This window comes from Zosterops lateralis (genome assembly GCF_965231275.1).
Source record: "Zosterops lateralis genome assembly, chromosome: 3".
In the NCBI taxonomy this organism is placed as follows: Eukaryota; Metazoa; Chordata; class Aves; order Passeriformes; family Zosteropidae; genus Zosterops; species Zosterops lateralis.
The window spans coordinates 42,482,555-42,505,563 of NC_139764.1; the positions used below are offsets into that span (position 1 = coordinate 42,482,555).

Below are 23,009 nucleotides of genomic sequence, written 5' to 3' on the forward strand. Positions count from 1 at the left end.
GTCAGCTTTTGTTTGTTGTTAAAAGCAAGATTACAAGTGTAGGGCTTGGTTTGTATATTTTCATCTTCTAAGAGAGTATAGCTTCTTGTGACTTCAGAATCGAAGGAAGAATCATGTTAGAAGATGTAAAGCTGTAAAAGCCATGCCCTCTGCAGGTTGTGATCATGAGAATGAGGTTATCCTTTGCAGGTATTCTCATTACTCTGGGCCAAATTCAAGCTGTAAACTGTTCAAATTTTCTGATTTTATCTAGGAGGCAATACATATCCATATGAATTGAGAGTTCAGCCCATGATGCTTTCTGCATACAATCTGAGTGTGGGCTTCTAGGCTGTTGTTCTTCAATTATAAATTCAAATATAGGTAATTTTAAATTGTTGTGATTTGTGCTTAGTTTTAAAGAAATTAAAGTGCTTTTTGCTTAAGCACTCTATTGTGGTGTGAAGATTGGGAGTGTAATGACAAGATCTATTATAATTTTTTTAGGTGACAGTAATGTAAAGAATACTTCATGTTAAAGGACTTTTTACTTATCTTGCAGTGTCTTCAGGCAGGGATCAGAGATGGCAGCTTAATATCTCTATGAAAAATAAGATTTTTTAGTACACGATTTATTTGTTTTTTACTGGTACCCTGTGTGTGGCGTGTTCTTTTGTGTGGATATAGAAACTAAATTCTTACTACACTTTTTTTGCCGTATAAAATTTTTATTATTAATACAGGAACTCTTTCTGTTTAAGCAGTGTGTATATTTATATATATCGAATGTGGAGAAGGGCATGAATTGCCTTTTGCCCATTTGCATTCTTTGAATTTTTGTTAGGAAGCAAAACATAAATACATAATAGCTTGGTATGCAAAGGGAAATATACTAGCATAGTGAAAGGAAAGACATTCAGAAACATGCCTTCCTTTAGGAGAGAGCCATTCTTCCCACTATTGTGCTAGTTAGCCTTCCTTTGAACAAAGCCACTTCCACAGTATCTGTAATTCCTGCGTTCAAATTAAAACTTCTCGGAAGATTCTTTTAAAGGCATTTTAAACATTACCTGTTATATTGTAACACTTGATGTCCTCTGTGGTTATGTGGGAAGCTGTGATAGTGAGGGATGTGTGAACCAGACCACTCGATTGTGATTCTTCCCTCTGTCCCCTATTGCATGGAAATGTCTTCCTTTATTTTGCCTGCACACCATTCCCAATTATGAACATCATCATCTCAGCAGGTTCCAACTGTGTTATTACAATTAAATATACTTAGTAGCTATTCTTTAATATTAGTAAAATGAGGTACTTAAAGGATACTGCCTGAAGTGTTTGGATCTTAAAATTTTTCTCACAGTCTGTTGTTACATGCCAGATCAACTCCAGTTCCTGAACATGCAGCATTCCCACACCCTCCTGCAACTCCCCAGCTGAAGTCCGTGTTTTACTTCACGAAGTATTACTTCATGTGTCATCCAGAAATTACATCATTTCTCAGCTCCTGCTTTCCTGTTCTAGTCTAGCCTGTATACAGTGATACTTCGGGATGTAGCCCACGTACATTCATTTTCTTCTTTCGTCCTAATGGATCCCAATGTTTGTAAGTCCATGGCTTGTCATTTAAAGGAAAGGCCTGTGTGGCCATCTGCATGAATGAAGATACTGCACATGGTGTATAGATTGCTATGGGTTCTGCAAGTGTTAAAAACCTTTCTTTTCCTTCATATTTAGTCAGTTAAATTTGTGTTAATTGAATTCCTGTCTTACTCTAGACCTTTCATCAATTGGATCAAGAACTTTGCTTTCTCTGTGATGGAGTTAGCTTATATTGAATTTGAGAAGTGAGTTTTAAATGGTCCTCATAATGGATTGCTAAGACTGTGAGGAGAAGCTGTCAAATTCTTGATTAGCTGTTCTGTCAGAGAAGAATAGCAACGAGTCAAAACTATGGATGCCTTCCCAGGCAAGAATTTAGCGTTATTCCAAAGAGCTCTTTCTAAAGCCATTTACCCTTGTAGTAATACCTAAAGCAGCTTTTAAACAGACAGAATACCCCTCTTAAAATGAAATATGATGCTCCAGGGCGGTTGTGAAAGAAAATGCTGTTTCTGGTTCAAGTCACATGTAACAGATCATGGCCGTTAAAGCTCTTTGTTGGTAGAATGAATCAGTATTGACTGCCTGGTTACTCTTGTGGGTCATTACCTTGTCAGTTAATTGGAAAGCTTGTTTGTGAGGGGCTTCTCTGTGACAGTGTTTTGTGGTAGAAGAAAACAACCTGGGAATAAATGTAGTTAGGAGCAGTTTGTAGTTGGTAACCGTGGCTGGTTCGTGCATGGTTTTGATTGCTGTGTGTGCATTGTGTGATGGGCTAATCTCTGCAAGGGGTAAGGGTTTCCTATGGTATCACTCTGAAGGCTAACAAGGATTTGAAACAGAAATACTACTGTGAAATTTGTACCATAAATAAAACAAATACACTTGCAAGAGTCTGTGTGAATGCTGTATCTGTAACAAAGGGATCTTTAGATTTGAGTCTCTGGTTAATCCAGCTATCACCAGCTGGGGTCAAATTAATTGCTTACTAATAATATCCTTTTGTTGATAAGGTCAGATTAGTATAAAATTCCATTAAAACCATAGTTCCACAAAATCATCTTAAAACTGTAGTTCTGCTGTCATTGAAGTGGCAGTGTTTGATTCCTTATTTATTTTTCAGTGAGTTGTTAGAGACTCATAAAAAAAGAAATCTGTGTATAGAGAGGATGTTTTTTCCCCACTCAGCACCTGGTCCTGAAAGTCTGCATGGGCTTGTGCATCCTCGTTAGCAATGCAGATTTGACAACTCAATCCTAGTTTGCAGTGCTGTTTTGGATGCATTGCTTTAAAATTGATCTCTCTTCCTCTTAGCTGTGTGAGTTCTGCAGAGCAGTGAAATGTATGAACCTGTGAGGGGGGCTTTCTGTGTGGAAAATAAAGAGATAAGAGGAAGAGCACATGGAAGATATTTGTTAGAGTTGCCATCTCTATACTGTTGTTCTTCTGGCTATAACTGCACTTTACATTTTGTTATGGGCTGGGTCTTTAGAGTTGAATTTTATGAGGCAGTTTCAGTACAATTGGGTCAGTCACCCAGTATTCATTCAATTACACACTGCAGCCTTGCTGCTGCCCCTTGACATCTGTACACAAAGCCAGTCTTTTTTTTTTTACATAACCTGACCAGCTCAGATGCCAATTGTGGGAGATGCTGAAAGTCACTGGGAGCTCCAAAGCATAAGAAAAGAAATGGCTAAATAGTTCATTCCCTCTGGCATGCCCAGAGGCAAGCAGGGAGCTGATAATGGCATCATTACACCAGCAATACTTTGTGTTTTGCCTATATATTGCTGTAGGAAAGGGAGAAATTTGAGGCTCTGTGAGAAATGTCATTAAACAGTTTTATACGTGTAGGCAGCTGCATTTCTGTTTGTTTAATTGCACAGGCGCTGGGGTGGTAATGAGGTGACAGGCTTTGCTGGGCTGTAGATAGGAAAGGTGTGTGCTCCTTGAAGCAGGGTATTAGGGATAGCAATGCAAATAGATGCCTCGTTAATGTGATTAAATGATATTCTGAATTCTGCCTCTGAGGCTATTTCACTCCCCTGTGCAATTGGGCAAGGTGGTGCAACCAGCCTTTCTGTAGGTGATCAGTAGCTGAGTGCAACTCCAACTCCCTGTGCTTTGGGATTCATGCTCATGAAAATGCTGAGTCGTGAAATAGATCTCAGTAAGTGCTGTGCTTGGAAAATGAGGGCAGGTTCTCGAAAGAAAACTGAAATGCATAGAAAAGAGAAATGCACAGGCAGCAGGAGCTGCCTGCACGTCAAAACAGGCGCTCAGTCATAGTATGCTTTCTGAATAGCAGTGGCTTTTGTTTCCTCCACCTGTAAAATGAATACAACACTGCCTTGTCAGGCAAGAGTATCATGAAATAAATCCAGTGATGTCTCTGTTATGTTTGGATATTTCAATGCTGAACACTAGAGAAAAGCTCGGAAATATATAATTAGTTCTTATTTGGGAAAAATAGTAATGGCAGATCGTGAAAGTAGCAGAGTTTTTATAACACAGGCGTGAGGAAAAATTGAGATGCTGCTAATGGGGAGTGCTGACTGTCACATACACAGAACCGAGGTGTTTGACGGAAAAGAAAATAGTGTGTGATAAAGTAATTGAACACTGTATAGAAAGTCTACACCTCCTAAGTTGGAGAGAGGGGAGTATTAAAGTTGCAAAAATAACCTCTCTCCTAAGTCCTGATGTTTGATTTGATTTGGATTTTTGAACATCATGTTAAAAATGTAAATGGCGGATTTATTCATGAGAACCAAAGGCACAGGTTTACTTTACATTTGGTAATATAAAAGTAGGAAACCTACATGCTTATAATATGTGGAAGAAAACCTTGTGTTTTGTTCATATAAGCATGGGTGATGCCTCAATTTCAGCCCACTGATCCATCAATTTGTTACAAATATTTCATAGGTTTTTATGGATCTAAAGAAACTGAATACTGGTATTTCACATAAAATTACTGTGAGAACAAGGGACTGTAGTTCAACTTTTTCTAGTAGAGTTGAAAACTGGTTTGTCAGAGGATAGTAAACTACCAGTTCTTTATGTCAGAAATGCCTTTGTGTTAGGTTTTTGGATGATAGTCTAGCAAAGCAGCAGTCCTGGATATTGCTGGGAACTTCTTAGTTTGCTTTAGGTATTATGATTACACAGATAATCATAATTGTGTTTCAAATGATAAGTAAAATCTGTATACTCATTAATAAAAACCTGTAAAGGTAATGTTGGTAGCAACTCTGAAACTAAGTGTAGTTTTTGTCTTGATAATGACTGTTGTGTTTGTATGAGTCAGCTTAGCATTTTATTTCCATATGATAGTGTCTTATGTAGCAGGCCATGCTGAGCAGAGATTAACTATTTTATTTTATTTATTTATTTAATTAATTTTATTTTCATTCCTTCTAGCCTTCAGGAGAAGGAACAATTGTTCAGCACATCCATTAAAGAAACTACTGCCAAAGTAAGTAGATGTTTTCAGTTCATCAGAATATTTACAAAAGCATATCATACCATGCATCTTAATATACTGCCTTTTTTTTTAGGAAGCTGGTTTTGTGGTCTTCCTTCTAAGAAAATATTGCACATAAATATTTTTAAGCATACATTGAAAAGCCCTCCCCAACTTTTTGAACAGGCCACAGGGATTATAATACTTCAGGAAGCAGATGGAGTAATCTCTTCTTTCTCAGCTTTTTTACTAGAGATCAGTCCTCTTGCTCTGGTCTCTATTCAGGAACAGACTCCTCAGCTTCATGAAATCATGATTGTAGTTGAATGTTTTAGCTCTTAATACAGAATCTCTTACTTTCCTCTCTAACTGGTTCTGTTGGTGTGAAGGGAAGAGCATAAATGAAGTACCTCTTTTCCCCACCATTTCACTAATAATCTAGCTAGCAATCTCATTTTCATACCCTTTAAAAATACAAAAAACCCCGATATAGCATATTTAGCATAATTTTTGCTTCTAACTAGAAATGTTAAAACTTTTCCTTTATCTCTCTTATTTCATGGGCTCCTTCCAAGAAGCAGAACACTAAAGTTTTATTTCAGAATGACCCAGTTGCTCCGTGAATACTCAAGGAAAAAAGATGCATTTATCCTAGACAATTCACATAGAGCTACATGAAACAGGAAGTGAAAAATATTTCTGGGTTTTGATTAATAATAAATTTATACTCTGAAATAAACTTATTTTTCACATTTTCTCTAACAGTACTCACCTAAATTGGTAAAAAAAATTATCCTTCATAATCTGTTCTTCCTAATCATCTTGACCAACACTTTCACTGTTAAAAAGATAATTTGAAGACTGCATCTTGTTTCCACTCCTTCCTTCTCTTCCACTTTATTGAGCTCATTTTCTCTATTCCTTGCTTATACCCACATCTTGGGAAAATTAATGCAGATTATAACAATAATTCCCCCTGTATTTTTTAAATTACTCTGGATAAAGTATCAAGGAAACTATTGTAAACGACCTACAGCTCATCTATTAAAATGAGACATTCAGTAGCTCAAAGTGATGTTTCAAGTGTTGTTTCAAGCTTTGTGCAAGCTAAAGCATAATGTATGGAATTTGCCTTTTCCCCAGCAAATGTCTCATGAGGTTTTATTTTAACCCCATTGTTTTTTAGAGACTTTTTCCATAACAGCTGAAACACTGACTAGCAATAAAGAAGTCTGTAGGATTTCACAGCTTCTTTTTTTTCTTTAAATTCTCAATAGATAAAATACTACTTTAATTTTATTCCATTCCTATGTGATGGCTTTTATTTGTTATAGAAGATAAATAGGAAGCATGTAGTGAGACTCCTCCAAATAATTTCCTATTTAGTTTATTCATATAATCTCATCCTATTATTTTCATCCTATTATTTTCATCTCAAAATAAATAAAGCTGGTCTTTTAAACCTTTTTATTGTATGGGAAAAACATTCCTTTGTCAAAGATCTTTCCTTTTCCCCTGTGCCACTGGCATTTCTATGGCCTTTTCTGCCTCATCTCTCTTGTTTTCAGCTGTGGCTGCAAAAGCTAACTTCTGCCTGCTAATGAAGGGAGTGCTGCTCCTTATTCACCATCTTCCTTCAGAAATTAGATCTGCTTTCAGCAAGATTGTGCTGTGTAGGGGACCAGGTAGACTGTTCCTTCCTTTAGGCACTGTTAGAATTTCTTTATGTTTTCCAAGGTGTTGTTTTAAAGAAATGTAAAGGTTATTCAAAACTTCTTTTCTCTTGAGATGATTGGAGAGTCAATTCCAGTGCTTTACTTGCTGTCCTTGTCCCTATTTTTGCTGCTTTAGATTAACATCATATGCTGGAAAGATGGAAGAGGATTACAATGGGCAAACTTGCCTTTGATATTTTGCTGTTTTTCATCTTGATTCCGCATGTCTTTGCTAACCAGCTTCCTACTGGTTTAGACTGCTCAAATAGACTGCTTTTTAAAGTAACATTTCAGTCTGTATGCATATCTGTAAGGTATATTCCTAAACAAGAGCCTTTAAAAAAAAAAAAAAGTCTACTTTAAAAAAACCTCAGAAACAACTGAAGAGGATTTTTAAATAAATACAGTAAAACTTGGCTGCAAAAACGCTTTCCTGAAACTGAAAGAGGTTTTGTGACTTTGAGCTTGTTGGTCTGTGGGCCACAGCAGAGCTGGTCCCTGAGAACAGGGAAAGGGCATTGCTGGGGCCACAGGCTCCTGCAGTCAGGCTGGTTAGAGAAGGATGGTGTTCCCTGGAAGCCTGGGACACTGGCTCTGTGAATGTTCACTATCTTTGTTAGCTAAGAAATAACCTGTCCTTAGTGGCTTAATAAGCTACTGTAATGAATAATGGTATCTATTATGAAGATACAATAATTATAAAAAATGAAAAGAATTGGAGCTTGTAGAGTAGACATGATGTAAGGTAGAAGCAGTGCCATTAGTTTGGGGTACATTACTTTGTCTTTCCCACTTGCTCATTTAGTTCTGTTGAACTATGCCATATGAAAGGTCTGAAGATTAATGTTGTTCATTTATCTACAGAATACATGTGACATAGATACAAGCAGAGGCCCGGCAAGCCACTTATCTCATGTTCCAGAAGAATCATCTCTGAGTTGGAGGGACTGCATTTCTGCCTCTGGTCCCTGCATTTGGTCCATTAATAAAGAATGCCAGCAAGCTTTGTGCTAACCGTGGGGCTTACAAAGTGGACAGTGCTCACTAGAAACTGATTAAACATCCCAGCTTATTTTGCATAATTGCCAAACAGCTGTCTAGTGATAATGACTTTAACTTACTACCGGCATGGGATATATTCATGCAGTTTCCTGGAGCTGAAAGATTCCCCATCTAATTGCAATTCACTGAGCCATTCAATGCCCCTAAAGAGAGAGTGCAGCTTGGAAAGAAGTCATTAAAAACTTCCAGATTTATTTTGGAGATGGGAGACAGAAATGGCCTTTGGGTTTTTTGGGCATATTTATTCACCTCTGACAGGTTTGGGATTTTAAACACATTTTAACTGAATTAGTTGGTGAGTCACTTAGAAGAGGGTACTGAAACAAACTGAAATATCTGGGAATTTAAAAATTATAGTAGGTGCAAAAGCCATGTGTTTTTAAAATAATAGGATGACTCTGAAGTCTTTACAAATAACAGTTACTGCTTGGAGGATAGTTCTATTGACTCAAAAAAAGGAGATCCATTTATAGTTAACAGATAATCTCAGTAAAGAAAGAGAGTGTTGTAAATTTAAAAGGATTTAAAGCTAATGTTATATATGAATTACTGTGATTTAATTGTATGAACAGATAAACCATTAGAACTATAAACTTTTGCTCTTTAAAAAGTGAAGTGATACCTGTGCCTCTGTTAATAAGCGTGGCACTTGTTTTTGATTAAGGAAAAATTAAAGTGAAGGCAGGCAAGAAAACTTCTCTCTGGAGATTTTCTTTCACATGACATCACTTCAGAACTGACCTGTGCCTATCTTGACTCTTGCTTTAGTTTTGGTTCCAATGAATGCCGTGTTTTGAGTGTCAGCTACTACTTTAAGAAAGTGTTTAGCATCTCCCTCCAGAACAAAGGATTTGCCTTAGTTCATTGAAGGGTTTTTGTTTGTTCATTTTGCTTTCCTTTCCAAATGATGCAATGTGGAGTAAACCCCAACATTTGAATATAAGGCACTTGTATAAATTCTACATGCTGCATAAGCTCCTTCTGAGTTGGTGATGTACACTGAAACGTGAAGTACAGAATCAGCTAAATTTTCTTTACTTTTTTTTTCTCTGTTTTCTCTCTTTACATTTTCAATACCAAACCATATTGATTGCTGAAGGACCTCCAGTTAAAAAGATAAAATAGAGAGCAAGGGAAAGTCAGAAACCTGAACCCTAGTCATCTGTGTGTCCTGATTGTGAAACAAAGTACAGTATCAAGCTGATACAGCCTTATTTGTTGCGTGTGTGAAAATGCTTTGCCTTTTTTCAGTTAAAATGCAGAACACGGTATATTTTTAATAAAAATTAGTGTACATTGTATGTTACGGAATTTTAATCTCCAAATACTGGTTTACTCATGCTCTCCTTGAAGCATGTTTATTAATACTGGAATGGTGCAGAATTTGTAAGATGGCCTTTCTTCTGTGTGCAGCCTCAGTATGTAGTGGTGAAACATGTCCTCTCTCATGCAGGTAGCTAATGCTAATACCATTCCCTGTTTTAATAGCAGAATGTGCAGCACAGCCTGGAAATTTTGATTCAATGTTGGGTGTTTCTGTAAAGACATCACTTTTTATTAAGCTTTTTTACCTTGCTGCAGGATGTTATGTCATGTCTGTTAACCAAGAACATTTGAAGCCCCATTTCAACTGCCTTATACTTTTACATGAATGAATTCTGTATCATGGCTGTCTGCCTCAATTTAGGTTTGCACGAGTCAGAAACTCTGCAGTACTTTGAGGAGGAAAGTGAGTGATATTGAAACTCAGCTACCAGCTCTACTTGAAGCCAAAATGCTGGCTGTTTCAGGTAAGTTTTAAGTGATGAGAAGGATTAACAGTGTTAAGGAGTGTATTGGAGCAGTTACTGACCTCTTCATGACAGACTTGTTAGGGAAAGTTGTTCATGTGCTTGTGTAGATCTCTTGAAGTCGTGACCAGCCCGAGAGAACAGGGCTGTGCCATGCCTTGTATAAGGTACTTCATGTCTCTCTCCACAGTTTGGAACTACTGGCAAAGCTGATGTTGTGTGGGAGACCATTAACATGCAAAACAAATGGTATTTTTCCATAGGTGAAATTGATGTGTAATCATCAGTAGCTGTTCCAGGACTTCTCAAGTTACATTCTTTCAGCTCTCTAGCTAAGTTATAAATGTATAGCTAAGGTATCATAATTACAAGTCTGGTTTTAAATGACACTTTAAAATGGAATACAATAATTGGCAGCTTCTGCTGTCCAGATCATTAAACAACTAATGTTGGCAGCAAAAGAGCACTTTCATCCTTGGAGCACTCATGCATGTTTACAACCAGTTAAACACTGAAATGTGATTACAGAATGTGATACGTAAGAGCCTTACATGCCACTTGCTTGGTATTGCAGCACTGTTCACCAAGGAAAAAAGGCAAATCACAGTCCTTTAAGCTGGAAGAGGTGGGTTTTTTAATTCAGCAAATGGTTTGCAAATGTTTCAGTAAGTGTCTCTGCTAAACACTTGCCTTGGAGAGGAAGCTGTGTAGAAGGGAATGTGGATGTAGAGTGCAGAGTTTTCCAGTGTTATGCCAGGAAAAGAAAGGCTAAAGGGTTTTTGATACATGTCAAGATGACATGTAGCTCTCCATATGTGATTTATCTTTTCAATTATATACAAGAATCTATATTGCACACATGAATTATTTTAAAATGAAACCTTGTGCAGTGTCACATGTGTTGTTTGCCAGCAGTGGATAATGTCAGGCTTGAGCAAAGTCCTAAAGGAAATTAAAGCCCAGATCTTGTATTGGTGCTGAGCATGCTCAATTTCCTTACGTCTCATAACACCTTTTTAAAATGGAAATCTTTATTTCTCTCTCCACCTGTAAGAGATAAACCAGAAAATCCTCCTTCTCCACCATTAGGCTGTTTAAATGTATGTAATTTTCTCACTCTCAGAAAAGGGGTTTTATGGCTTGGGAACAAAACAGCCCATAAACTGGACATGTAACTACATGTAGGAAGCAGTTGGCCAAAAAAACTGAATCTCAGTCTGACACTTGGAGAGAGTGAATGACAGCTTGAGGATCATTTCCAAAACATTCATAACAGCATTTTGACTTGTTAGCTCTTAAAAGAGGTTGCTTGTTTCAGGAATGAATTCCAATGCTGCTCTTTCTATAAACTGTTTTTACAATTGTTTGACTGCCTTTCTATGCTTTTTAAGAAGTATCAGTGCAAATTCTTTGTGCTGATAAAAGCACTGTTTCTTTTTTTTACTCTTGCTTAAGGGAATTTTAATGACTCCGAATGGTCCAATCCTAATTTGTTACTAAGGCAAAATTCTGCATGGCATGGTTAAAAATCAAGGACAAAAGGTAATTTGGTGACAATGGATACTGTAATTTCTTTACCTCATTGTAAGATACAGATGCATTTAATTAATGTGGTGGCACATATTTATGTAAAATGCAGAGTTATATGCAGAGGACAGAGGGGAGATACAAGAATAAAAAGAAAACTATTTCTCTGAAGACCTGAAAGTAAATAAATAATAATAAAAAAAAAAATCTGAAAACAGCGGAAACAGTCTTAGGGCATGAGGTGAATAAAAGCAGAAAAGCCAAGATACAGAATGAGTTGCAGTTACCTAGCAGAGAAGCAAATCAGGAGGAAAAGATTTTACAAATTCAGAAGAAGAAAGAGGAAGGTAGACATAAAAATAGTGGGGGTAATGTTGTTTGGTTGTTTTTTTCTGAACTTTATAAGGCAAAACCAGCGAATAGTGGATAATGTAGAAGGCTAAATTAGTTTCCGTGTGTTCCTGTGTTAGGAGTAAATGATTGGCACCTCTTAAGGAACGCATAGTTAAGAAGCAAGTCTTAACCTTCTAAATACTGGCTAAGATTTAAGCAAGATACTTCATGTACCTGTTGCCTGGTCTCTCAGCCAACAATGTTAATAACCAGCCTGGGTATACTCAATTGTTAGAAGTTGGAAGAACGTTCAGTTGGGTAATATGCAATTGTTTAGGAACAGTCTTGGAATAGTGTGACGTTCAGAAGGAATCATAGTGTGCATGTGTAAATATGCAGTAATAATAGAGTTTAGTGGTCATAGAGGTCTTCATTTAGGCTGGAAACCTCAAGCAGGATTAAATGTCTGTTACTTCTACTTCTTCTTATGTAGCTGTTAGATAATTCATTCAGACACTTTCTTCAAGAACACTGCTAATGGATACTGAGAATAACTGTTTTTCTATATACAGATGTCACATTATTTTTTATTAAAGTAGCATTTTTCTTGAGGAAGTAGTAAGAGTTAAGTGGCTTTGGAACATTGTCAAAGCAAAAAGGTGTCTGTATCCCAGAAGTTAGATTAGATGAGCTAAAGAAGAGAGTTATTAAGTGAAAATTAGCTTTCAGAGCATATATGTGGTGACTTAATGATGTGATGACTTGGAAAGCATGATATATATACCTCAGCCTTTAATGGCTATCTTGACAGCTTCAGACAACATTAAGTTGCTACGTGGACTGTACTTTCTAATACAAATATATTGATTTAAAATTCTGATGTATTTGCACCAAAAATGTAAGAATATAGTTGATATTGTTTTTGGAGGAAAATGCCATGATAAATGCAATGTAAGCAAAAGTTCTATTAGTCTTATCAATGCAATATCATGAAATTTAAGGCTGTATGATAAATGATACTGTAAAGACATAAGAGACAGTACTATGTATATAAATGCCTCTCCTTCCTATTTCATCCTGGCAAGAAGTGTAAAATTAAATTTGGAGGAGAAAAAAGAAAGTTTGTGAATATCTGGATTACTGAAGGCCATAAAATAAATTTAATTAAATTCCAGTGAGTTTTTTTACGGGAGAAAGAAAAGAAGGCCATGCTTACATGTTCAAGGGGTATTTCTATCAACACTTACAATTCAGAACCTTTACAACAGTTACAATTACAATTGTAACTTTAAAAAGTTACAATTCAACACCTCACATCAGATTGGCCTATTGGCACAAATAACTAATAGTTAATATTCCAGAGATGCTAGTCCAGAATTTTCCTCCAGAGATAATTAGAAGGATCCTATATTGTTCCAGTTATTAAGTCAGTAGATTTAGGTAATTATAGGTAACAAGTACTCCTGATGTCATGAAATGTTACTGTTGATGTGTACATTTGTAAATTCTCATTGATGAACTATTATAGTTTAGCATCTCGTAGGTCTTTTTTTAAATTATAAAAAACCACTTTAATGTCAGTGCTTAGAAACCTGCGTGAGATTTTTCTAACAGCTGCTTCTTACAGTGGCTCTTAACATGCTCATGTAATTTTATAGTCAGTTGTAGGAAGAACATGACAGTATGTGATACACTGTTCTTTTTTTCAGTACTGTGTTACTATTTAGCATGAAATTTTTCTAGGGAATAAATTTCAGATAAAAAAATTTGAACCTGGTAAGAAAATTTAAATAAGATGATGTTTAAGCAAGTGTGAATGTAACTGTAGAAATATTATTGAAACTTATTTTCATACTTTGTCTATTTTACACAAGAGGAAATAATAAGACACGGTGTGTTTCTCTTGTTTCCTTAGTGAGAAAATAATTTGGGAATAGGAGGAAAGATGCAAACTAAAATGAATTTTTAGTCCTGTTTCATCTCTTTCCTATGTTTGAATAAAAGAGGTTTATGGATGTACATTTTACAGTGTTTTCATAGACTCTCTGCAAACTTTTTTTCCCCCTGAGAATGCATATTAGCATGGGACTAGATAGTCAGAAAGTGGCTTAATGGGAAGCTAAGCAGACATGAATGAAATAATGTGTTTATTATGTAGTTATCCATGAGATGTATGTCATTAACTTTCCTTCTGCTTTTGAAAACACAAATTAAATGCAAACACAGAAGTTAGAGTGAAGTGAGTTGTAGTTTGAAAATCTTAGAATTGTTTTTACCAGTAAGAGATCATGTGTCATGGTCCTATAAATATCATTACCTCCATTTCATTAGGTACTGGCAGGTGGGAGCTGCTTGGAAATGATGTTGTGGACAAATACCGAATGATTTCCAGCAGTACAATAAAGTTTTTTTCCTTATGTCAAAAGCATATTTTTATGAATAACTTGACACAAATATTAGCATATTTCACAAAGCCTAATGTTAGGGCTGTTGCCTCTTTGGCTGTTCTTTGATGCTCATTTAGGGCAAGTTCTGCATGGATCCAACTGTAAGAAAAATAGCCCCCAGCTTTCTAGCTTTGGTGCTAATTATTCCTGTTGGAAAAATGAGTAGGTTAGGGAGGGGACAGGGCCATGAGGCTGGAAGATGCCAGTGCAGGCAGAAGGACATTTTCACCCATCCATCTGTGCTTTACGTTAATGTGGATGCCTTGTTTTCATGCTCCTGCTGTAGTCTGTCATTTCAATCAGAAATATGAATGGACATGCACTTCTTGGTATGATGTCAAGTCCTTTCCCAGAGGTGCTGCTCCTAATTTGTCTTTCACTGTAAGGAAGTGATGTTGCTGGTTTCTTTATCTTTTATGCTTCTGAGAACTGTTTTTTGGTAATGGCTGCAGAACTCGCCTAGTATTACAGGCAAAACCAACAATGGTCCTTTGTGCCTTCTTGTGGAGGCTCAGTTTATTGATAAATAGAGGGCTGCGTCTTGTCAGATAATGTAGCTGGTTCCACACTTGCCTATTCCTGATTCCAGCAACAGCCTGGGTTGATGGATCAGAGGCATATTGAGATTAATTCTACATCATGACTGCAGTGTCTGGTTCCAGCATTCAGTGCTGTGTATGGTCACGTTTTCCCACAACACTTACTTTATACTCCATGAAATAAAATTTGCCACCATGTATTGGTGCAAGCAGTGTACTTTTTGGTGTGCCTGTTCACTCTTTTGAAAAATAATGCTAGTGAGTCCCCCAAACCAACTCTCAAATGGTCCCTCAGACTTCAGACAGTTTTGTGTTGTGGTTTGTCCTCAGCCAGCAGTAAAGTATTACCCAGACATTCTCTCTGTGCACAGTGGGCGAGGAGAATTGGAAAATAAAACCCCAAAAAGCTTGTGGGTTGAGAGAACAGTTTAGTAACTGAAGCAAAATAAAATAGAATAGCAATGATAGAGAATAACAGCAATAATAATGGTAATGAAAAGGTGAGTGACAGAGGCATTAAGCCCAAGACTGGCAAGTGATGCACAATACCAATAAAGTGATGCTTACCACCCACAGACCAGTGCCCAGCCCATTTCGAGGCAGCTATTCGTCCCTCCCAGCCAACTCCCCCATTTTATTTGCTGTTCTGTGGTATGGAATGTCCTTTTGTTCAGTTTGGATCAGCTGTCCTGGCTGTGCTCCCTCCCAGCTTCTGGTGTACTTGCTTGGAGAGCATGGACAACTTGATTTTACGCTAAGAACTGCTCAGCAACAACTAAAAACATCAATGTGTTACCAACATTATTCCCTGCCTGAATCCAAAACACACTGTACCAGCCACTAAGAAGAAAATTAACTCTATCCCAGCTGAAACCAGGACATTATGCCGTTTGTCTTTTTAATCTCATTTTCAAATCAGACTGCTGGATGTTGCTGGCTTTCAGTGAACTTCAAGGGTAATTCATTGTAGCTGAAGTTCCAGCATGATATGTGACCAGACAGCAGAAAATCTTTTCTTCTGTTGGAGAAGTCAGTCATGAAACAACTTACTCTCTTTCACTCCTCTTGCCTAAGCAGCTATCCCTGGAGCAGGAGAGAAGGTCAATTTATCTCCTTACCAGCTCCTTTTCTGTGGCTTTGTACTCAAAGAGGGCATGTTAGATGGGAGATCTGTGAAGGGAAGGTGCTATCACCCTGTGGGAAGGCTGTGCTGTGGTCTGGAGGACAGGAGAGAAAACAGTTGTGGAAGGGGACAGTGATGTCTCTCTATAATTACTACTGATTTGAAACGTTATTACTTTAGGGTTTATTTATTTGCTCTCCCCACCACTCTCCTTTTATTTTTATGTTATTTTTAGTTCCTGAGTTGTTCTGTGGTGACTGATTCAGTCCAGGTACAAGAGGCTCTCTGTGACAGAATTGCCCTTCCAAATGTAAATCTGTGGGGTCTCTCACCTTCTTCTAGCTGGCAATTACCTTTCAGGATCACATCAATCATGTAGTTGTGTTATGCTTCATAAAAGCATTGACATGTGTTATTGCTTAAAAACAATAATTGCAATTCAAATGTGCTGGATTTCTGTAAAATGTTTCTGGAGATGGTAGACTGTCCCTCATTTGCAGTTTATTTTTTCAGAGGTGCAAACACACTGGCAATCCTTCCGGATTCCAAAATCTGAAACTTCTGTCATGTCTTTAGCTTTTTCCTTTTCCTTTGTGGGTAGGTGAATGATATTTATTTTCTTCAATTTCTTTTGTGGTATTGAAATCACTTTGTGTCCTCATTAATCACTGGATGGAAAATTTTCAGCCTTGAATCCCAGTACCATTGATAAATACTATGGTGGCAAATGCCCTAGGCTAAAATGTAAATTTTCAGTTTCGTATGAATTATTGAAGGTAGTGCTGTAAGTATATGAAGAATTAATTTATAGATAATGATGAGGACTGACCAGTCTATTCTTTGTTACATTTAAGCTAGTGTCCAATAGATATGCTTTATTATTAATGAAAAAAATTACTCCTTTGTTTGTACTACAATGAACATATTTTCAGTGGGGCTGAGACTTCTCTCTCTGCTTCAAATAAAAATAATGGCAGCTATGAATGAATGCTACTTCTGCCATATATTTGAGAAAAGAGTGTGAATAAAAAATTTGTGGACCCTTAACTTTGTCTTATATTTTGAAGGGGGAAATATTTAATAAAGTTTAATTAGTAACATATTTCTTGGTTTTTGGTAAAATCAGACAGATTTCAAACTGTATTTTTAATCAATTTGTTGTCGGCAAATGGTATCAAAATAATGATATTTTACTTCAAGACTACTAAATGGGCAACAATCTGCCCAGTATAGTAAAATCTGACCACGAGGGCATGAGTTTGTGGTATGTAACTATATCTATAGAAAATATATTTGATGTACAGAGTACTATTTAGCTGTAGTCGTATAAGTAAAATTTTAAGGATAGAGGAAATAAGGGAAATACACTAATGTTTACACTAAGTAAAACCAATTATATAGCTACTTTCTGCCTGGAGGGTGTTTTTTTTTTTTTTTTTTTGTTTTGTTTTGTTTTGTTTTGTTTTTGTTGTTTGTTTTTTTTTTTTGACTATTTTTCCTGTGTGGGTGGTTATGCTTGATTTGGCTGGTATTTTTGGCATTCACATTAAGCTGCTGGAGCTTACCTGATGTCACTTTCTGTAGAGGATGAAGGATGCATGGGAGGAGAGAGCCCCAGAGGGCAAGATTAAGGAGTAAGATTTAACTTTTTTTTTTTGCTGTCTTTTGAGATAATGGTAATGTTCAGTCCCTCAAAGTGAAGTGTACATACTCAGTTCCTTATGACAGTGCACTGCAAGCACATTACCTGTTCAGAGCCCTGGGTACTGCAAGTTTGCTGCCCCAGTTTGCACCTAGTGTGTATTTATGAACATGGATGCAGGGACTAAAACTGCACATCTCTAGCAACCCTCACTGTGAGACAGGAGGATAGATGGGAAAAGTGGCATCTTACTCTTCCCTCCCCTTCACAGAATCTCTGTCCCATGCCCTGGTTTAGACCAGAACCTCAGCTTTGGTCAATACTGTTAATTTCTTAGCTTTATTTTCTCTGTACAGATTTTATGAGCAAACAGTGCTATTGGTTGCATGATTTTTGAGTTTCCTGGGAAGAGTTAGACTGACTTAAATCAGCCAACTAGAACTCGCTCACTGGTATGGCTGTGTAAACATAGCTCCAAGTGGTTGACAAAGTAAGTTATTGTGTTCACTTGGGCAAACTAATTATTAAATTATCAAAAAGATGAATTATAACATTTTGAAAGTGTTAGCAGAATAAAATGTCTTGACATATGTCTTCACAATGTTTGTATGGCATCCAAAGTGACTTCGTCTCAAGAAAAACAAAAAAACCCACAAAAAGCAAGCAAACAAACAAACAAACAAACCCACAAAAAAGGAAACAACCCAGGAGGGCATGTTTTTCAATGCTGGCAGCTATGGATTATATATTAATTTTTTATTAATTGAGGATTGAGGTCAGAACTCACTGATAATGGTACTTGTGATGTCTGAGTTTTTAAATACTTTTCTAAATTTTTGCTGGAGACTTTCAGACATTTTTGCTGTCATGGGAAGCTGTATCAGGTAGGGTGATTTTGCTTTTCGGTTTGTATCTGGTGCCATTTCCTTACAGCCCCAGTTTTGATATAAACTTCTCCTCTGGGAATTCAGATCCATTCAGTATATATAAAACTTTCATATGCAGTATCAGACTTTTTCCTTGCTGTCCTCTGAAATGTAACAGCAGGCTCCAGATTCTAATGAAGATTTTCTCACCTTCATGTTTTATTAAGCCTCCTGTGCTTTGATGCTTGGGATGAGTTCAGGTGAATAAAGGTGAAATCAAGCCTTGTTCCCTTAGAAGCATCTGAATATTTGCCATTTTTTCCAGTGATTTTGCCTTGCTTATTTTGGTGCTTTGTTTTGCCCATTTAGAAACATGACAAATTAAGGTAATAAAGTTTGTGCTGTCATTTCCCAACAAAGCACTGGTAAACCATAAGATCCTACTATTTGTAAGATCCTACATGTGCTATTTGGAAAGCATGTTTATAGCTAATTAATTGTATTTGTAAGACAGAAATGGAAAAAAGGGTTTTAACTGGTAATTAAAAATTAAGAACTTTTGACCTGTTAAAAAACCTCAAGAAAATGTCAGCTTTAAATGAGGAAGAGGCTGAATAAAACTATCATAGCCTTGGGACTAAAAAAACCACCAAAAACCTAAACGCAAAGCAGGACTACCACGCTTAGCAATGTTCAGTCTTTAAACTTATTTGATGCAGTATTTTCCAAAATTTTGGTAAGTGAAGCTTCCCTTTGGCTGTCTGCCATTATACAGCTACTTGAGTTTACAACACTGTCTTTGCTTCAGAAGAATGGCTGTAGGTGTTGGGTGGAAGTGCTCCTGTTCACTCTGGCATTCTGGAGGAGTGGACTGGAGCCTCTCCTGGCAGCTGCTGGTGGTGGTTTGCCATCTTCTGACCAGTGTAAACACTTGCATCCTGTTCTTGCTTTCTTGTCTTGAAGAAACTGAAGAGCAGCCAAAGCATTCCCTTTTAAGACTTTGTGACCAACACTTTGAAGACTCCAGGTCAAAAAGATGTAGTGCCATAATTTAGGATATTCTGATGGGGATTTGATTGTTTGAATTATGTGTTAATATTTGAAAATAAACTTTTCAATTGGTCTGTTGTGTCTAAGCAACCGTGTATTTTGCTGAGACAAAACCAAACTCTCACATTTAAATAATGCTGGTGGTATTATAAAATGATTTCAGGAGTCTAAAGTCATTGCACATACTTCAGAAGCTGATGAGACATTTGTGTGACTGGTTTTGTTTTATGTTAATATTTGCTTCAAGGCTAAATCTTTTAAGTGCCTTTACTTACTAAATACCTTTACTTATTAGATCATATCAACAAATTTTTGCTAATTTAGGATGATATCAGAGCTTAAGTCTTACACTAAAGATCTTTCTTTTATTGGGCAATTCTACATGGAAATTATTTTTATCAAGAATTCTTTAGATTATAGTGTGATGGTTATGTTTAGGTTCTCTTTTGCGTATTTTTGGTTCCCCCCTCCCCCCAGCCAAGTATCTCAATCATTAAAATGATTCTGGTACAGTTATGTAAATGTAGCATTGTTACTCTACTGCTATTTAAAAATAATTTAATGGCTGAGTATCTCACTGTCATTTTCTATTTATTACGAAAGACTTCTTTTCAAAGTAAGGAAACATTCCTCTCCAGCTGGTTATAAAAATGTTTTTTAGAATGGTTAAGTGGATAAATGTTACTAGGCTACACTCTAAACCACTTGGGAGTTGAACTTTTGCTCTGGATCCCTGTCCAAAGGAACCAAATATTTTTAGACACTCCAGAACAGTGTAAGATGGTCTTCTGCCTGCCTGTCTGTGATGTTTCAGGGTGAGCCAGAAGTGAAGGGTTGTGATTTCTGAATGTGTTTTCTGAGAAGAACATCTCCCCATGGTCTCTGCTTGAGGTGCAGGCCATTTAAGAAATGCAATGTGTCCTTCATAAGCAACCTTCTGGTGCTTGTTACAAAAACCAGCACAAGGCTGGAATTACATAGAGGAAATGCTTCAGGGTCCAGCACATTTATGGACTCTCTTTCAAATGCGGTGTGCATTGAGGGGTCCTCCAAAGGAAGAAAATGGTCTGATAGATCACACTGCAATGACCAATGAATTATAGTATGATATTATTCAAAGTGCAAACCCTTAGGAACAGGTTTCCTGGAAAAATGTAAATTGTATCAATAATTTAAGAAAATACTGTTTCTGTGTGTGTAAGGTTAAATCAGTTACAATTTTTATTCTTGTAATATTAATGAAATGGATGCTTGCAAAGCAGTTTTTCTTTTTTCCCCCTTTCAGCTGCTGTTGGGAAGTATGATTGCCCAATTTCCCAGGATTGCTATGTAAGCTACTGATGTTGCAAGTGTCTGCCTCATTGTCTTTTTCTTCTTTCTTCCCCTGCCCCCACAAAACATGCAGGAAGTAATTTTGGCACTGCAAAGGATCTTGCAGAAGAAATAAGATCATTAACATCTGAGAAGGAGGGACTGGAAGGACTTCTCAATGAACTATTGGTTCTGAGTGCCAGAAACACGCGAAAATTAGAGAGAATCAAAGATGATTACACCAGACTGAAACAAGAACTTGAACAAGGAGAGACTGCCTTTGGTGAGTAGTTTACAGATTGTTACAGCTTTTTGCTCAGACTTGATGTCCTGGAGGTGTGCTGGGTTTGATGAATCATTCTGCATTTCACAAAACATACGATTGTTCTGAAGAAAGTCTGGCAATGACCTAGAGGAGCAGTATGTTCAATATCCTCCTAGCTGTTTTTCCTGGAGCTGGGGGAGGCTGTGGGGGAGCAAGGGATACCCCAGCAATATACCACTTTTTGAAATCTGTCTTAGCCCAGTTCTCAAAACCTTTCTTTTCTAAGACCATTTTTTATCACAGGAATGATGGCACTGTGCTTGTGCTCACAGAGCAAGATGTAGTCTTTATGCAGAAGCAGAAGATGTGTCTGGCTGTGACAATAGGAACATGTTTAATGTGTAAAACTAAATGTTTCATATGTACATGTATAACACCTTTGGTGTTGGGCCTGAACGTATGAGGTGTCAGAAATTCCTGATTCTGAAGGCAAGAATTCTCATAGTAAATTTGTGTTTGAGGGGGAGTTTAAACAACTTGCCAAGTGCTGCTCTCTCACAACTGTGAGCAGCGTGCTTGGGTTGTAGTGTCATGTTGGAACTGGGGAGGTGGTCCACAATTACTGGGAAAGCTACTAACAAATTATCAAACAGCAAAGCCATTCCTAAACTTGACTTACTCTCTTGCCTATTGTACTCACTCCTGAAGTTGAAGCAGATAAAATGGCCTTACTGCTTGCTTATATGAAAAGGCTCAGTAATATTTGATTGACTACAAATGTACAGTTACTATAATTATCTCTAAACTAAATACATTCCTGAGAGCTACTTTAAAACTTTAGGATTTTGAATTGTCTTTCCTTTATCAGGATCTTATGTGCAGTAGGTTGAGTGAAGACAGGAAGGTGCCTCTGTTTTAGAAGTGTATTAAGTTTCTTCATAGGCAAGAGGATAAGCAGAGCTGTCTTAGAAACAAAAAGATTTGTAGGCAACTGGATACATCTAAGAGAATGTTTTAAAAATGCATAAAGTAATATATATATATGCACACACTTCTAGATAAGAACTTGCTTTTTTAGAGTATAGATGAAGTTTTAAAAAATTATTCCTCAAATGTAGTGCTTTGTGATACAAACCCAGAAATGCACATCAGGCAATTCTTCTTCTTTCCTTGGATTTTCAAGAGAGTTGAAAAGGATTCTGACCTTCTAATCAGCCCATTTGGTTTCTCTTTTATTTTAGGGCAATTAAACTTCCTATAATACACATGTACATTCCCATTTGTGTTTTAATTTAGTAGGGTTTTAAATCAAGCCTGTACAAGACACTTGCTGAAGCAACTGAAATCATATCAGTTCATAGAATGATACATTTTCCCTTTTGCATTTATACAGCTGAAAGAAGATACCTTCTTTACCTGACCTCTACTGTCCCACCATTTGTGACAATAAATTTCAAAATGCTGCATGTTTACTGTGTTGATTTTCTTTTAATTTACTGTGATTCTGTAGGCAAAAGGAGAATTTTATCCTTGTGTTAAAATAAAACAATGTCAAACAGATACTAGTCAGAGATACATAAACTGAAACCTGACATCTTCCCTTTTTGTCATCCCTGTCCCCTTTGCATGTGATCTACCCTATTTTCTCCTTTAAAAAATGGAAATATTTGAAAACACTGGCATGGGTTTGATACCAACACATTTAACTGAGTGTAAGCCTTAAGATACACTCAGGAAAACATTTTGCAGATGGTGTCTTGAGGAAAAGAGGCCACCTTTATGAAACAGTATTATTTTGCACAGCACTTTTATGTTTAGAGAATAAAGCATAAAGAATTGGAATACAATTTTGTTGCCATTTGTTTTTGCTGTTGTTTGAAAGAACTGGAGATAATTTTGTTGGCTTTGTCTGCACTGTGAAAGGTGTGATTTGAGTTGGGCTAGCTGACCTGACTTACTTCACAGCCTTAGGCCTGGTGTTTTATTTATGCCAATAAAATCTGTGTTACTGCAGAGAAAAGCAGTTTTGCATTTTTTTCTGTGTTCCTGCCCCAACCCATACACTAGGTTAGGGTTAGGTCTATTTCTATGTCATCTGGCACTTGAATTGTTTTGTGCCTGTGCTTTTTGAAAACTTTGATTTTTTTTTTTTTTAAATTGAACATAATACTGATTTGTATGAAAAATATTAGACAAAAAGCTTAAATGCTAAAATGTATGTGTGTGTTTGTCTTTATCTTGTGTATAAATTGGTCACCTATTTTTTACTTCATTAATAATTGTTGATTT

The 23,009-nt window shown here is 36.8% G+C and overlaps 1 protein-coding gene across 4 annotated transcripts in view; it reads left to right on the forward strand.

Moving 5' to 3' along the window:
* Nucleotides 1-23,009, forward strand: part of DISC1 (DISC1 scaffold protein) — a 190,761-nt gene that overhangs the window by 74,013 nt on the left and 93,739 nt on the right. For all 4 annotated transcript variants that reach the window (XM_083856260.1, XM_083856259.1, XM_083856258.1 and 1 more), the window contains exons 7-9: nucleotides 5,008-5,062; nucleotides 9,515-9,617; nucleotides 20,550-20,738. In XM_083856260.1, the coding sequence (XP_083712386.1) occupies nucleotides 5,008-5,062; nucleotides 9,515-9,617; nucleotides 20,550-20,738 (347 nt within the window). The remainder of the gene's footprint in view (nucleotides 1-5,007; nucleotides 5,063-9,514; nucleotides 9,618-20,549; nucleotides 20,739-23,009) is intronic.